Source organism: Mustela putorius, unplaced genomic scaffold (genome assembly GCF_011764305.1).
Source record: "Mustela putorius furo isolate JIRA1106 unplaced genomic scaffold, ASM1176430v1.1 tig00000224_pilon_pilon_pilon, whole genome shotgun sequence".
NCBI lineage: Eukaryota > Metazoa > Chordata > Mammalia > Carnivora > Mustelidae > Mustela > Mustela putorius.
Window position 1 is genome coordinate 5,190,482 of NW_025421321.1, and position 17,334 is coordinate 5,207,815.

At 41.5% G+C, this 17,334-nt stretch overlaps 1 protein-coding gene across 5 annotated transcripts in view; it reads left to right on the forward strand.

The window, feature by feature from the left end:
• UXS1 (UDP-glucuronate decarboxylase 1) overlaps positions 1 to 17,334 on the forward strand; it is a 90,158-nt gene that overhangs the window by 23,675 nt on the left and 49,149 nt on the right. The window contains exons 2-6 of one of the 5 annotated variants that reach the window (XM_045077610.1): positions 3,471 to 3,498; positions 4,800 to 4,863; positions 5,936 to 5,979; positions 11,336 to 11,396; positions 15,382 to 15,453. In XM_045077610.1, the coding sequence (XP_044933545.1) occupies positions 3,471 to 3,498; positions 4,800 to 4,863; positions 5,936 to 5,979; positions 11,336 to 11,396; positions 15,382 to 15,453 (269 nt within the window). Of the gene's footprint in view, positions 1 to 3,470; positions 3,499 to 4,135; positions 4,250 to 4,799; positions 4,864 to 5,935; positions 5,980 to 11,335; positions 11,397 to 15,381; positions 15,454 to 17,334 lie in introns of those variants that run through there. The other 4 variants (XM_045077611.1, XM_013062376.2, XM_004764362.2 and 1 more) reach the window with 4 other exon arrangements.

Consider the following 17,334-nt stretch of genomic DNA (forward strand, 5'->3'; position numbering starts at 1 on the left):
AGGGCCCGTGAGGTTGGGCAGCTGTGGGTTTGTCCACAACAGCAGCTGGGTTCCCAGGTCTTCTGTGGGGAGGGGCATGGCACTCACAAGGGTTTGGAAATCTTTTCCCTCCTTTTTAAAAGGCAAGATAGGTACAAGGAAAGATAAACAATTACATCACCATTTAAACGGTATTTTGGCATCTTCAGACTGTCTTATTCTAGGTGATTTTTAGTAATGGAAATCATACTGCATATATATTTTCTCATCTGGAATGATCATAACTATATTACCATTTACAGTGTATTTTCATAGCCATATTTTTTTAACCAAGATATAATTGACATGGAACATTTATATAGTATTATATTAGTAACATATGTAATATTATATATTAGTTTATGTTATATAATAGTTATTATCTACTTATATTTTATTATATCTACTTATACATTATTATACATATTCATATACACAGTGTATATTATGTAAGTAGTTACCATCATCACCACACGTAGTTACACGTGTGTGTGTGTGTGTGTGTGTGTGATGAGATCTTTTAAGATTTACTCTTAGCAACTTTCCAGTAAGCAATACAATATTAATAACTAGTCACTGTGCTGTACATTACATCCCAGGACTTAACTTCTTTTGACCACTTTCACCTGTTTCACCTACACACCCCCTGCTCACTTCTGGCAATCACTAATCTGTTCTCTGTATCTATGAACTTGGGTTATGGATTCTTTCTGTTTTTGACATTCCACATTTAAGTGAGATCATATAGTATTTGTCTTTTCTCTGTCTGGCTTATCTCATGTAGTGTAATGCCCTCAAGGTCCATCTATGTTACCTTAAGTGGCAGGATTTCCTTCTTTTTACGGCTGAATAATCCATTCATCTATGGATGGAAACTTGGGTTGTTTCTGTGTCTTGGCTGTTGTCAATAAGGCTGCAGTGAACATGGGGGTGCAGATATCTTTTCAAGTTAGTGTTTTTATTTCCTTCAGGTAAATACTCAGAAATGGAACTGCTGGATCATATGGTATTTCTATTTTTAATTTTTGAGTAGCTTCCTACTATTTTACATAGCGGCTGCCCCAGTGTACATTTCTGCCAGTGGTGCATGACTTTTTTCTCTTCTCTGCATCCTTGCCAACACTTGTTATTTCTTGCCTGTTTGATAATAGTCATAGTGGTATTTAATGGCTTTCCAATTTCATTGAATGGCGGTATCATAATTTATATAGCAGTTCCCCAGTTGTAGGATTTTAGGTTTATTCCCTCCCTCTTTTTTTTTTTTTTTTTATAAACATATATTTTTAACCCCAGGGGTACAGGTCTGTGAATCACCAGGTTTACACACTTCACAGCACTCACCAAAGCACATACCCTCCCCAATGTCCATAATCACACCCCCTTCTCCCAACCCCCCTCCCCCCAGCAACCCTCAGTTTGTTTTGTGAGATTAAGAGTCACTTATGGTTTGTCTCCCTCCCAATTCCATCTGGTTTCATTGATTCTTCTTCTACCCACTTAAGCCCCCATGTTGCATCACTACTTCCTCATATGAGGGAGATCATATGATAGTTGTCTTTCTCTGCTTGACTTATTTTGCTAAGCATGATACGCTCTAGTTCCATCCATGTTGTCGCAAATGGCAAGATTTCATTTCTTTTGACGGCTGCATAGTATTCCATTGTGTATATATACCACACCTTCTTGATCCATTCATCTGTTGATGGACATCTAGGTTCTTTCCATAGTTTGGCTATTGTGGACATTGCTGCTATAAACATTCGGGTGCACGTGCCCCTTTGGATCACTACGTTTGTATCTTTAGGGTAAATACCCAGTAGTGCAATTGCTGGGTCATAGGGCAGTTCTATTTTCAACATTTTGAGGAACCTCCATGCTGTTTTCCAGAGTGGCTGCACCAGCTTGCATTCCCACCAACAGTGTAGGAGGGTTTCCCTTTCTCCGCATCCTCGCCAGCATCTGTCATTTCCTGACTTGTTGATTTTAGCCATTCTGACTGGTGTGAGGTGATATCTCATTGTGGTTTTGATTTGTATTTCCTTGATGCCAAGTGATAGGAGCACTTTTTCATGTGTCCATTGGCCATCTGAATGTTTTCTTTGCAGAAATGTCTGTTCATGTCCTCTGCCCATTTCTTGATTGGATTGTTTGTTCTTTGGGTGTTGAGTTTGCTAAGTTCTTTATAGATTTTGGACACTAGTTCTTTTTTTTTTTTTTAAGGTAAGTAAATCCATGATTTGTGAAAGTGACTTTCCTGTGTATATGTATATCCTGAGGTTAATACTCAAAAGTAAGCTCACATGGTCCAAAGGTATAAACATTATTTTTTTAATGAATAAGGAATATGGTATGGGTTTATTTTAATTTTCCCATTTCTTGCTTATTTGCCACTTTCATTTAGTTATTTATTGCTCTCTTTTGTATCTGTTCCTTACTACTCTGTTTGGAGAGGAATGTGATTGTATAGAATCAGCAACATGTGATTTTGGAAACTGAATCCTAGCTGGTAAACATTTATTAAACCCCTACTGTATACCAAGCAATGACAATAAGAAGATGGCTGGGAATAGATCCGAACCTGAAGGCATTCCTGAGCTCACAGAATCACTGTCTTCAGGGCTGGGGGGGTTGGGTGGGGATGTTTGCATTTGATCACTGTCTTTCTCTAATACCTAAGAGCATCTTGCCTTTAAGAGTTATTCAGTATTTGGGGAATGACTACAGGGGGGCTAAAGAGGAATGAGTACAAATATTAGAGACATTTGTGGGAAAGGTTTCTTTATTAAATAATTCTCTGTTCAGTAATTTCACGTGGTGGCTCATAGTCTATGTTTTTAAAGTCATCCATGGCAAAACTTCACTGGGGCAGCTGGGCTGGTTTATTTACATTTATTGAGCACCAGCTGTGTACACATGAAACCCACCCTCCAGGTATCTGTAATCAAGGAAGCAGGCCAGCAGATGAGAAACTAGACTCCAAGAGAGATGTGGGAAGTGTGAGAGAAAGGATGGGCTTCCAGGTGACGTTAAGCCACAGAGTCAGGCCAGGCGATTATCTAACCTGTCTTGGTTTTGGTTTCATGGACATTTAAAGGAAAAGGCTAGACTGAGCGCTAGGATCTTGTTTTCAGGCATGCAGTTCTTTGATGCTTGTGACTGGCTCTTCCTCAGACAAAGGTTGGGGGCATACTGTTTATCAAAACACAAATATCGTTGAACTTCAGACCCCAAAAGAGATATTCCAAAATTAAAGAGATGTATTAGGTCCTTTTTTCACTTATTTAGTAGGACTTAATACTTCAAAAGTGTTCATTTTGTTGTCTTCCTGAGCTATAATTTAGATTCCTTAGTGTATTTGAAAATATTGGTTAAACATTAAAATTGTTCTAGTTGGACTCCTTGAATATCACGAAGTTAAATATTGACCTATTTTATTCTTCTTTCCCTTCCAGCTGTGTGGGGCAACTTCGTTAATATGAGGTAACTTTTTAAAATAATTTGGATGTTGTGGTTTGGGTTTATAGACACATTTCAGTTATTACAGATAGACTGTAGGTGGCATGGGCTAATTGAAGAGTTTAAAAATGAAACTTCTTTTTTGCTATTCACACCTGAGCTTTGTCTTTTTTTCTTATGGATATTCTCCAGGAATACATCGGATTTTACTATTTACTCAGGGAAAGCCCCTTTTTACTGGCTGGCTCCTCTGCATTGCCCACCTCAGGGTCCCTTCCCTCCTTTTATACACGGGAAAGGGTTGACCCTAGCTTCTGCCCTGCTAAAATGTGATTGTGTTCCTGGGTGGCTTGAACAAAGCATATGGTGGGGGTGTGCCTTTTCAAAGCCTTTTGAGGAGGGGGTATCTTTAGGAAACCACGGATGCCCCCAGGCTCTGGAAGCAGACCAGTGGATTCTGAGGCCACCTGTTTATCTCAGGACTCAGCCCTAAGGAGCCTTCCGGCCCCAGGGCGAGTTATTTGTGCTTTGTGATAAACAAAGGAGGGATACTTGGAAGAGTAAAATCCTGTGTTGAGATTCTTTAAAAAAAAAAAAAAAAATTAATAAGCACTCATTGTAAAAGCAAGTCTGCTGCTGTTAGTACAGATTTACATTTAAAGAAAAATTTGTTCCACTTTGTATTCCTTGGTAGTAAAAATAAAAGAGCAGCGATCACAATTGCGGTGCTGGCGGTGGGCTTGGCAGTCAGATGCCCCTGCACTGGGCTACTAAGGTAAAGCATAGCTGTGCCCCCACCAGGCCTTTCGTATTGAGTAGATTTTGCAAAGGTCAGTGAGGTGGTGTGGATCTGATTCCTACCACCCGGGCATGAGTATCTCCTGACAAAGACTTTCTGTGTGTGGCTAGGAGGGGTGCTTAGATCTCATTTAAAGGAACTCTTGTTTTTTGACTTGGCAAAGCTCCATTTTGCCTCAAATCCCCACAAAAGCCCAGCAGAGAGACTTGGACTCCTATAGACACACTTCCTGCCTCCAGTTTAAAAATCCCGTGTTGAGCATAACGTGAAAGTGAGATGATGTTAGTGGATTAGAAATAACCCTTACAAGGTAGAAGTGAGTGGGTGAGATGTATTTGAGATTTCCTCTCCTCCATTGTCTTCCATTCCTCGGGTGCACCTCCTTCTGGAAGGAATCTGGAACCGGAGACTGATGTTTTTGGGAAGGGGAGTGGCAAGATGGTCTGCAGCCTTTGGTTTGTGTTGTCATTTGTTCAGAATTAAGTGTTGAGGTCATCAAGCCTCTCAGTGGATCTCAGTTTCGCAGCTTTCTACTCAACAGGTCTATCCAGGAAAATGGCGAACTCAAAATCGAGAGCAAGATCGAAGAGGTTGGTTCCCTTTCCTGTATTTTGCTCCTGTTTTTTTGTTATGTTTGTCAATTTCAGTTCCTTCTCTTGTGCTTGTACCTTTCTTGGGGAAGCCTGATGCTAACCTGTGATTTTGAAAACATCTCCTCAAGAATTACTCCCTTATTTAGAGGAGCCTTTCCTCTGGGTCAGCATTTGTCCATTTGATCAAGGCTTGACATACTGTAAATTCTACCTCAGAGGCAAAATGGATTTATGAGTTTGTCTGACTTTTCAAGTGACCTTTCCAGAATTTCTTAGAGAAAGAGAAGTGAGTACCTTCACCAGGAATGGAGGCCAGTGCCAGCATCCACTCACCCCAGCAGGTGCTGTAAGGAGAACCGGCCCAACTCAGATGCTGGGACTTGGGGAGCATAGGGAGTCTCCATGTACACAGATGGGGAAGCCCATACCTGCTCACGGAAAGCTAGCTCCTCTGGTTGATTATCTACCTTCTACTTAAAAATAATTGCTTGTGTTTTTAGTCAGTTAATTGTAGACATAGGTACGCAGCTGTAATGTGGGCTGCAGGAGGAGAAGGGGAGTCTGTCATTTTGATCTGAAGCCAAATGTCACAGTGGCGGGGACGCTCTTGGATTGCTCTTGTCCTTCTGCCCCAGCTCGCAGTGCTAACACACAGGGATGTGGGTCTGCTCACAGCCTGCCCTCCAGGCGCGTGCTGAGCAGATGACAGGGAGATAATGTACAGATACAAGAGATTAAGCTTTGAGGGCAGCATTGAGGGGATTCTTTCTCCTGAAAAGAAGAGGGCGGTGTTGAACTGCCTGAGGTGAGCCTCAACCACCTTCCTTGTTGTAAGGAGACGGAAAAGTTTATTTTCCCAGAGACTTAACTGTTGGTAGAGTAAGAGTTCCAGCGTGCAGTGTATCACCTTGCTTCTTGACTTGTGATTCCATTTCAAAGTGGAAGTGGATAGAAGAGGAAGTTAAAATCTGTTTTGCCTGATGTCGTGCCCATGTGGAACATCAGAGACGGGGGAAGTGGTGGAGAACTGTCTTTGCTTCAAAACTGATCTTGGTTATTTTTGTTTTAGATCGTTGAACCACTGAGAGAGAAAATCAGAGATTTGGAAAAAAGGTATGTGCACTTTTGGAAAATATTTCTTTCTTAGTGACTTTAAGTCAGTATCTGATACAAATTCATCTCAACTGTATAATTAGTTCTTTTTTTTAATCTGTGTTATTCCATAATATGAAAGATACCAAGCACTTTCAACACAAGAACTTTTCTGTGAGAAGGTAGATGTTTACTGTAAAATTTGGATGCAATGTTTTTAAATCTATTTTTTTTTTTTTTTGCTTTTGTCATTATGAACTATTTCTTATGAAAGCTGTGGAAGCTTTTTTGTCTCTAGAAAAAATTATTTATTTTAATAAAGTTATTTTTTCAGGAGTCTTCCTGAAGCCCAGCTACACAGATCCTGCATTAAAAGTCCTTCCTCTGTTACCCTCTGTCAGTTTGATTTCTACAAACTACGATGATGTTAAACTAAAGGCCACAAAAAAAATTTTTTTTTTTTAATTTATTTGACAGACAGGGATTACAAGTAGGCAGAGGGGCAGGCAGAGAGAGAAGGAGAAGCAGGCACCCCGCTGAGCAGAGAGCCTGATGCAGGGCTTGATCCCAGGACCCTGAGACTATGACCTAAGCTGAAGGCAGGCGCTTAACCCTCTGAGCCACCCAGTTGCCCCTTGTTGGGTTTTTTAACCCTGATTTGAATGATACTCATATAGTCCAAACATTAGAAGAAGAGAGGCTCTAAGGTGTTGTAATCTTCCTTTTCCAAATTCAGTGAATTTGTCAGTTCCTGTAAATTCTTGGCATACAAGTTGAAGCTAAGCCTTACCTTCTTTTAAGTTACACAGGACATTCGTGTGGTTTCTCTCATATATTGGTTAATTTGGGAGAATTCCAGAATAAGAAAATAAAGCTGGAGAACCTAAAACCTAGTACTGTGTGTAAGTACTATAAGAAATTAGGGTCAGTTATTTGCTTGTCACCATACATTAGGAAGGTTCCAGAACTGAGTCCAGATAAAGTGGATGGAAGGGAGGAATCATATAATACAGTGGGAACATATTTGAATCAGATGCCAGAGGAAGTTATGCCTCCCTTTTTGTTGTGGTCTTCCACACCCCCCAACTCCCAACCTTCTGCCTGCCATGTGTGTCTCTGCTGCACCCACATTCTGTCTCTAAAACAATTGAGCTCCAGGTGCTAGAACTTTTTCCCTTGAGTTTATTGGGGAAACTGTGTGTCCAGAGTTGGTCTTCAGAAGTTTAAAAAAGAAAAGTAAAAACACTCACCCAGCATTTATGTAATGTTTTGTTTCTTTTCTTGGGATGAGTTGGGATGATCTGCATTGTAGGAACCTTTTGTCAAGGCCAGATTAAAAAGGAGGAAATGGAAAGCTAGTTTTTCTTTGGGTTCAGTATTTTCAATAAATGATCAAAGAGAACTAAGGATGGAGAAGAGTCATCAAACAAAATGTGTTCATTTGTTTTCTTCTTGTCTTCAACTGATAGTTTATATGTGGTCAGGAAACTTAATTTCAGCTCTTAGAGGACAAAAAGTTATAACAGATCATATTAAGTAATACAAATTTGTTATTTGTCCTTTAAATTTTCTTGCCATTATTTGGGCTGAAATTAAATTGTTTTATAACATTGCATTGGGTGGGAGCCAGAAATCCTGCCTTCAGTAAGACTGGAATAATTTGAGAGATTTTAATTAGGAACTAAAAATTGTGTATGGTAAGAATAACCCACTAGGTTTTATGTTGCCCCCCCCCAAAATTGCTCACTACTGATATCTTTTTTAGAGAGTAATATTTGTGAAAAGTGAATTAATTGGATAACTTCCCTAGGGCAATGGTTTACACACATGATCTTTTGAGAATTTTATGATTCCTTTTGATACTTACGTGATGTTCTTTGCTTTTGTCGAATTCGGGGAAGTAAAGCACAAGTATAAATACAATCTTGAAGAATATACCAGTAACTCATTCTTATCAAACTGAGAGTTACCTTTAAGATAGGTACAGAGGTTAAGTGTTTTTTACTTATTTCTGCTTTACTAGTTACTCATCCTAAAATGGTTCTGGTCTCTGGGTTGGTGAGCAAGTCAGGTGTTAGCTAGAAAGTCAAGTCATGGACATGCCTTTATGGTAGAAATCAATGGAGTTCTGTCTGGTTTTATTTTTCCTGGGTGATTTGTATGATAAGAATGATCAAACACCCACCTTGACACAAGCAAGATAAGAATGTAACTGGACTATGTTGTCTTGATGTGCTTATCATTTGGGGGCAAAGTGACCCCCAGGAAATAAGAATATTTTTGAAAGGTAGGGCTTATATGTATGCAGGAAGAGAAATGGGAACAATGCCATTCTAGAAGCCTGAATAAGTGGGTTATGTGAGTTTTTTCTCTTCTGTACTCTATCCCCCATTTCTTAACAGTTTGATTGCCTGCCATTTAATTTCATCTCAATATCTTTAAGTGTTCTGTGAATAAATAGCAAGTAATGATGAGAAGTTACTTCTAAGTAAAAATGCTTCTTGTTGGCTACCTTCATAAACAGGAAGGTTAGAGTCTGGAATGGCATTAAATAATTGCTAAAATATTAATATCGGGTGGAAAGAAGAGATCCATTATTCAATTCCTGCTTCATTTATCTCCCTTGCTTATCTCTCTCACACTCAGAAATGCAGAATGCAGGCTTCACGTGGGCAGGGCCTTGCCTCTCTGTGTTGTTTGCTTCTGTGTCCTCAGTGTATGGCACAGAATAGGAGCCTGTAAAGAAAATTCCTGAATAAATGAATGGATGGATGAGCCAGTACACCACTGCATAGGGTTTTAACCTACTTCAAGTTTTTAAAGAAGCATGTGTCTTTCCCTTGGCCATTTTGCCCAGTGCTGGTAAAGTGCAGGAGGGGAAGTCTCAGTGGCGTGCTAAAGGTGTCGCCCAGCTAGCACCACAGCAGAGTCACCTCATACAGTCCCCTCACGCAGTCTCCTCAGGGTCACCTCATACAGTCCCCTCACGCAGTCTCCTCAGGGTCACCTCATACAGTCCCCTCACGTAGTCTCCTCAGGGTCACCTCATACAGTCCCCTCATGCTGTCACCTCCGAGTTACCTCATGCAGTCACCTCACACAGTCCCTTCACACAATCACCTCAGAGTTATCATACAGTCCCCTCACACATTCCCCCCATGCAGTCCCCTCATACAGTCACTTCACACAGTCCCCTTACCCAGTCCCCACATGCAGTCACCTGAGAGTCACTTCACACAGTCCCCTCGAGTCACCTTACTCAGTCCCCTCACGTGAGAGTCACCTCTCACAGTCCCTTCACGCAGTCCCCTTACCCTGTCCCCTCAGAGTCACCTCACACAGCCCCCTTACAGAGTCACCTCATGCAGTCCCCTTAACGCAGTCACCTCAGAGTCACCTCACACAGTCCCCTCACACACTCTCTCAGCTCTGTCATCCATGACTGCAGAAAGGCAAACAGTATAAGTGCAGACTGAGGAGGACCCTGGTGGAGCTTACCCCTGCTTTTATTTCTGGCTTTGTGTGCCTGACTTCTCTAAGGAAGAAATGACGGTTGTAAGAGAGTTCTTCCAACAGTTTAATAACTTGATCATACGTATGAAATCTGAAACTTGGTTGCTACATGTTGAAGAAGAACAAAGCAAGAAGCCCAGCCAGTGTTTTTGTTTATTTTAAAGGTTTTTAGCACACAGTGTTTGAAGTAGGTTTATCAGTCTGTACTCCACATGTCACTGTGTGTCAGGCACTTACATATTTCCTTCAGTTTTGCTGAGCTCTATTTCCTATAAGAAAACTGTTGGCTATTTTCTCTCCGGAATAAATGGGCAACAGTGTGCAGGTGGGGAGAGGGTCGGCCTGGAAGGAGAGAGACACCGTAGGTGCACCACATGGCTGGCTGTGGAATTTGGGATTGAGGCCGGATGGTGGATGTGAAGCGCTCAGAGAAGAGAATGGATGTCGGGGCCATGTGATGGGGGCACACAGCCAGTGCTGTGGTTTTCTTGGCCACCCTCCAGCTGACTGATGGAGAAAGTATTTGGAGTGACAAGGAGTGTCACCTCACAAACAAGGCATCTGTCAGGCTCCCAGAAGGCTTCCACTGTTCGAGCAAGAAGAATGTGCCCTGCCCCACAGCTGCTGTGAGAACATTCACTTGGCCATTACCCTGCTGCCTGTGGTGAGGACAGCTCGTGCAGGGCAGCCCTCTGGGGAAGGTCCTGTGATTACCCCTTGACAGCAGGAAGCCCTGAGGTGCACAGAGCTCTTGGGGGTCTGGGTCACAGAACTAGTAAGGGGGGTGGCCAAGGTTCTCACTCACTCCTTCAGATTCGCCCACCTGCCTGCCTGGTTTTGTCCTCTGCAAGGGGAACTTGACCTTTGGAGAATCTGGAAGCTCTTAATAAGGGAATTCATCTGCATCGTAAAAGAAAGCCCTCCTGCCCCAAGCTCCAATTTAACCATGTTTCCACTCGTCCAAGAGATGAGAAACACTTGCTTCAAGGTCTTCTGTCTAATGACCTGTCATAGTCTGTTCACTTCAGCGACCATTAAGCAAATGCCTTCTGTATCCCAGCTGGGATGTAGAGGGGATGAGACAGTGCCCCCGGCACCTCTCCAATTAAAATAATGGCTGTAAAGTTGGTTTCTCTGAATTTACTAAAAGCACTTTTGTGCCTAACTGAACCACTTAACCACTTTAAGAATGGATATTTCAAATCTGCATTTATCAACTCCCATTTGATCTTTAATCTGTTGCTTGTACTGCCCTGCTCCCAAAACATCAGTAGGGGTTGGGGACCCATGGGACCTTTCCTGGGGGGAAGAGGCATTATAAGGTGAGATTTAAGGTGAGTTCAGAGCAGACCATGGGAGATGGAAAGTGCCGCTTGCCCTGCCCTCTTGTCCGGGGGCACCGGTGCAGAAGGAGATCCTGCAGTTGTGAGGTTGCCCAGAATGAGGAAACAGGCCTAGTTATTTTTTTCTTTTCTTCCCCTTGCAAGGCACGGTGTCCTGCTTTGGGTCTGTAACTTCATGCAGCTGCTTTCTTCCTTCCAGACCTCTCCATACAGCATTGTAAGGAGGCCACCACCTCCCTTATTTTGTGTTAGCTCTGGCTGTTCATAGCCTGTACCTTGGTAAATTTTCCCCTCTCAGAGATGGAATCTCTATCCTCAGCTTAATTCCACACAAGAAGCAGTTGCATATTTCTTGAATTCAAATGAGCCAATAACCGCTTATTCCTACAGCCCTCACTTGGAGTGGATAGAAGTAGCGGACAATAATAATGCCACAATCTGCCTTTGTTTTGATGGTCGTAGAGAAAATCCTCCCAGGAGAGGTTTGACTTTTCTTTTTCTCATCTCTTCTTTTTCTACAGCTTCACCCAGAAATACCCGCCAGTAAAATTTTTATCAGAAAAGGACCGTAAAAGAATTTTGGTAAGTTTGTACACCTGATTAATATTTATAATATCAAAAATCTGGCTTTTTAAATAGAGGTATAATTCACATACCATAATTCACCCATACAGAATATACAGTTTACTGGTTTATAGTGTGTTCACAAAGTCCTCCGACAGCACTCCATTCTAATTCCAGAATATTTTCATCACTCCAGGGAGAACCCCCATCCCTGTTGTCAGCCATCCTCCTCCCAGCTCCTGGCAATCACTGAAACTACTTTCTGTCTCAATGTATTTGCCCATTTTGGACATTTCCGATGAATGGATGAATGAAAGGATACAATATGTGGTCTTTAGGATCTGATTTCTTAAACTTGTAGTAATGTTTCTAAAGTTTATCCATTCTGTAGCATAAATCAGTACTTTATTCCTCTCTGTGGCTGGATAATATTCCATATTATGGAGGTACCACATTTTGTTTATCCATTTCATCATTTGATGGACACTTGGGTTGTTTCTACTTGGAGACCGTCGTGCATAATGGGGCTATGAAACATAGGTGTACAAGTGTTTTGCAGACATAGTTTTTCAGTTCTCTTGGGTACATATCTAGTGCCACCGGCTGTCGAGATGAATCATGACCCTTTGAATTGTCTTGGCACACTTGTCAAAAATCAGCTGATCATACATGAAAGTATTTTTTTTCTATACATGTAGTTCTGTTCCATTGACCCTGTCTGTCCTTAGGCCAGTACCACTGTCTTGGTTTCTGTAACTTTATAGTAAGTTTTGAAATTGGGAAGTGTGAATCCTCCCACTTTGTCTTCCTTTTCAAGATAGTTTTGACTATTCTGGATCCCTTAGAGTTCCTGGTAAATTTTAGGGTTAGCTCATCTGTTTGTTCAAAGAAGCCACTTGAGTTTTTGATACAGACCACATTGAATCTGTGGATGAATTTGGGCGGTATTTTCATCTTAATATTGTCTTCTGATCCTTGAACACAGGGTGTCTTTCTATTTATTTAGGTTTTCATTAATTTTAACATTCCTTTTGTAGTTTTCAGAGTATAAGTTTTACACTTTTGTTAGATTTATTCTAAAGTGTTTATCCTTTCCGATGTTAGCATAACTGGAATTGTTTTTTAGTTTCATTCTTATATTTTGTATTGCAAGGAAATAGAAATACAATAGATTTTTGTATTTTCTTATACCCTCCAACTTCGCTGAAATCATTGGGTTCTAATAGTTTTGAGTAGATTCCTGAGGATTTTTTATGTACTGTTCAAGATTATATCATCTGAGGTTATGGGAAGTTTAACTTTTGGCTTATCAGGAAGGATGCTTTCTAGTTTACTTCCTTGCCTAATTGTCCTGGCTAGAACCCTAGTGCAGTGTTGGATAAAAGTGGGAAGAGCAGACATCCTTATCCTGTTCCTCGTCTTAGGATCCAGGGTCTCATGCTCCATCACCTGAGCCAGCCAGGCTCCCCTCATGTACTCTTAAAAGGATTGTGTATTGTGCTGTCGTTGAGTGTTCTGTAGACATCTGTTAGGTCTAGCTGGATTGGATGTTTTTCAAGTCCTTCTTTTTCTTGCTAATCTTATAGTTCTGTCCATTATTAGGAGTGAGGTTTTGATGCCTCCAACTATTGTCAAAATCTCTAGTTCTTCCTTCAATTCTCAACTTTTGCTTTGTGTATATCTTGGGTCTCTTATTAGGTGCCTAAATGTTTAAAACCCTTATATCTGCTTGATGGATTGACTCTTTTATCATTATAAAATGATAACATTTTATATCTCTTAACATTTTTTTGTTTTAAAATTTGTCTGATATCATCATAGCCACTCCAGCTTTCTCACTGTTTCCAAAAAAGTTCTACTTTTTTACATTCAGCACATTGTACCTTCCAGTCTTGTGTGTTCCCTTAAGATTTAGTATAGCTGAACCTTGTTTTGTTTTGTTATTTTCCAATTTGGTGCCTTTTGGGTGGTTGGCTTAATCCATTCACATTTAATCCATTCACATCCACATAGTTGGATTTATAACTGCCATTTTATTTTGTGTTTCCCGTATGCCTCATATCTTCTTTGTTCCTCTGGCCTTCCATTTTTCTTTTCTTATGCATTAAGTAAATCTTTTCTTATGTGACATTTGAATTCCTCTAATTGTTTTCTATGTATTTTGAAAATTCATTTTGTTGCTATTTATTCTAGTGCTTACCATCTATATTTTATCTCAGGACACTCTACTTTAGCTTTATACTGAGTTCTAGTGAGATAGAGAAATGCCACTCCCACATAGTTCTGTTACCCAACCCTTCTTGTGATATCATTTCTCTGCATTCTATGTATCACTTTAGTCCAAGTTACAAACGCCACAGTGCATTATTATAATTATTTTATATTTTATTATTTTTAAATTTTATATCTTGTAAATAATCTGAGAGAATAAAGGAGAGGAAAGATGTATTTACAGAACTTGTTACATCATCCTTTTCATTTCCCTGTCTAGTTTCCTTCATTGTTCCTGTGGGTTTGAGTAAACTTTTGATGTCATTGCCTTACAGCAATATAACTTTGCTCCTACCTACCCTCTTCATGCTGTTGTTGGCAAATGTATATTTTTTTTAATTTTACAGGGCAAATAGTATAGTAATATGCACATTATTTTATACAGTTGTTTTTGCTGTTGTGGCGATGGTGGAATATACATAACGCGGTTTATCATTGTGTCATTTAAGTATATGGATCTGTGGGCTTTAAGTATGTCCACATTGTGCTATACAATTTGGTCTTCAAATCGATCAAGAGTGGAAAGGAGAGTGTGCCATTATATATTGTCTTTTATAATTACCTAATTCCTTTATTTGTTCTTGCCCCTTTTGTTTCCTCTGTGGGAAATGCTGCCTGGGATCATTTGGCTTCAGCCTGAAGAACATTGTTTAGTTTTTCTTACTTGCCAGCTATTGGCAATACATCCTCTCATTTTTTGTGTATCTGTTTTTGTTTTTCAGTTTTAGAAGTTTGAGTTCTATATAAAATTCTTGGCTGACAGTTTTCTTTCTTTTCTTTGAATGCGTTACCCCACTGCTTCCTCCGCTAGTTGAGATAGACAGTAGGCTTTTGGTCATGCTGAGGGTCCCTTGTGCCTGAGGAGTCCTGTTCCTTGTCTCCTGTCTACTTTCCGTGGGCCACTGCCACAGTCATGAGTTCATAGCTTAAAACAACAGAAACTGAAATTCTCCCACTACTGGAAGCTAAAATTCTGATGTCAGGGTGTTGGCAGGGCCGTGCTCTCCCTGAAGTTTCTATAAGGAAGTCTGTTTCACGCCTTTCTCTTAGCTTCTGGTTGTTGCCACTGGTTCCTGGATTCCTTGTCTTGTTGTAGCGACACATCCATCCACTCTTTGTGCCATCATCACATGGTGTTCTCTCCCGTGTCTCATACTGGATCCACAGTTTACCCTACTCCGGCATGACCGGATCTCAACTGATTACATCTGTGGCCACCCTATTTCCAGATAAGGTCATGTTCTGAGATTCTAAGAAGGATATAACTCTTATAGGGCAGTATTTAACCCAGTCCAAATGCTTACAGAATTTCCTCTTTGTCTCTGATTTTCAGCATTTTTAGGATGATCTGACTTCATGCATCTGTGTTTGCATTTATCCTGCTTACACGGAGTTTGTGCAGCTTCTCGAATGTGTACATTCATATGTCTGGGGAACTCTTCAGCCATTATTTCTTTGTTTTTTCTGTTCCTCCCTTTCTTCCTTTCTGGTGCTCCCATTACATGCGTCTTGGTGTGTTTGTTGGTGTCTCGTACTGGTCTGAGGCAATCCACTTCCCTTTCTTTTTTCCCCTCTGCTCTTCAGGTTGCACAAACACTCAATTTATCCTCAGCTTTGCTTTCTTCCTTCTGCCACATCCAATCAGTTGTTGACTCTCTGTCATGAGTTTTTCTATACTTACCAACCCCCAAATTCCCATTTGTTTCTATTTTGTATTTTTTTCTCTTTTTAGTCTCTGTGTACTTCTGGTTTCCTCCCATTCTCCCGAACTTGTTTATGCTGGCTGACTGGAGGACTGGTGAAGGTGAGAGCTGGGCCCTGGCATAGGCAGTTTTTGTTGCTTGGTGGTTTTCCTGGGTCCAGATCCCTGGGTACTCTTCTCCCCTTTCACCAAGCCTTGTTTTATTTTTTCTTGTTTATGTACTTGTTTAGTGACTGGGCTGTTCTCCTTCAGTGATGTCTGCTCCCCTGGAGTATGGGACTCTGATGGTCGCTGCCCAGAGGCCACAGCCTTAGTGATGGACACTCTCACCCTGGGATCCAGTGGTTCTAACAGGCTCTTGTTGACCATCTCGTAGCCTGATTGCTCTGTTAAGCTGTCTGCCTGTGTGGTATCACACACTAACCAGTAGGCCCCAGTAATTGCTAGTTGAGCAAGCTGTGCTGTAACCAATGCTTTGCATAAATTGCTTCTCAGTTTGATCCCGTTAAATTCTGGCCCCTTTGCAGCCGTAGATTTTTAGGCCAGTCTTTGAGGTTTGCCCTGACCCCAAGAGGACTCTTGGGCCTGTGTTTCCCTGGCTCTCACTACTAAACTGGCTGGCCTGGGGCTAAGCTGGTCCTCCCAGAACTTCCAGGCTCCTTTCTGTTGCTTACCACTTAAATCTCCAGGGTTTTTGAGATAACCTTTAGGCTTGAACTTCTCCACTTTCTCTTTCAAATTAAGTCTCTTTTTCTGGGGAGAACTTTGGAGCTCCTGTGTTTTTATTCACTGCCTCATCCCCCAAGGGGAAACCTCTGAGCCAAGACTTTGGAGAGGAGGGAGTGACTTTCCTGCTCACTAGCAGGGGACTGGCAGGAGCAGTACCCCTGGTCTTCTTGCCTTGCCTTTCTGGGCATGGAATCCACTCTGTGAGTGAGCCCGGGCAAGGGTGACCACGAGCCCATTACTTCAGTTACAGTGTGCCATCCCTGGAATAGAGCTTCTGCCATGGAAGCAGGAGCTGGAGGAGGAAGGTCTCTCTTAATCACTTGGCTCAGGCCTCACTAATTGAGCCTGTGTGGCTCAGAGGGGTGGGGGTGGGGGATGAGAAGTGTGGGTGGCCTGCCCCTATCTGGTGAGATACCATTATCTTTTGACCAGGAGCACCATTGTTTTGGCCCTAGCTAACAGCACCCACTCTGAACTATGAGGGTGAAGGGTAGAAGGTGGGAGTGGGCCATGGCTCCAGTGTCACTGATTCTATTCTTAAGGAATTTCAGTAGATTTTCTTGTGTAAATGTTTATTCATTTGCTGTGTACCTTAGGACAATATAAAAAACGTTGTAGGCACTTAAGCGTAAATTGAGAAATACACCTGTGTCTTCAGCAGCAGAGAAAAGTTAATTTTTCCAGTCTCTGCTGCCACATGTCAGAATGATCAGAATATTTGATGTCCCCCATTAACATACGAACCCTGCACAGCCTTGCAAGCATTATTATTATATCCCTGTCTGATCATCTTCCCATCAATGCCGAGTATTACTGAATTTATTTCTCTTTTCACACCAGCACAATAAATGGGCTGAGCATCCTTCACTCCCTGGCCATCTCCTAGGTTAAGCCACATTTCAGAGTCATCTGGTGCCAGGCTGTTGCTAAAACCCAAAGCCTTTTCAGTGGTTGTAGGTGCCTTGGCACAAAGAAGGGGTTTGTTACAAAGGCATTCTTTTTGCTGATTTACGGAACAGCCTGAGTTTGATTGTCGCCCTTGAACTGGACCAGGTTCTCGGCCTGTGAGCTCCCACAAGAGCGGGAAGTACAGGCAGTTGAGATGAGCTCATAACTGCAGAGCCATGCGAAGCTGCCTAGAGCCCATTCAGTTCCTCTGGAAGAGGTGTCTCCCGTCCTTTCTTCCTACTATCTTTTTGGGGGGTTAGCTCCTTGTTATTCAAAGGGTATTGCCTGGTTTTGGCAATTCGTTTT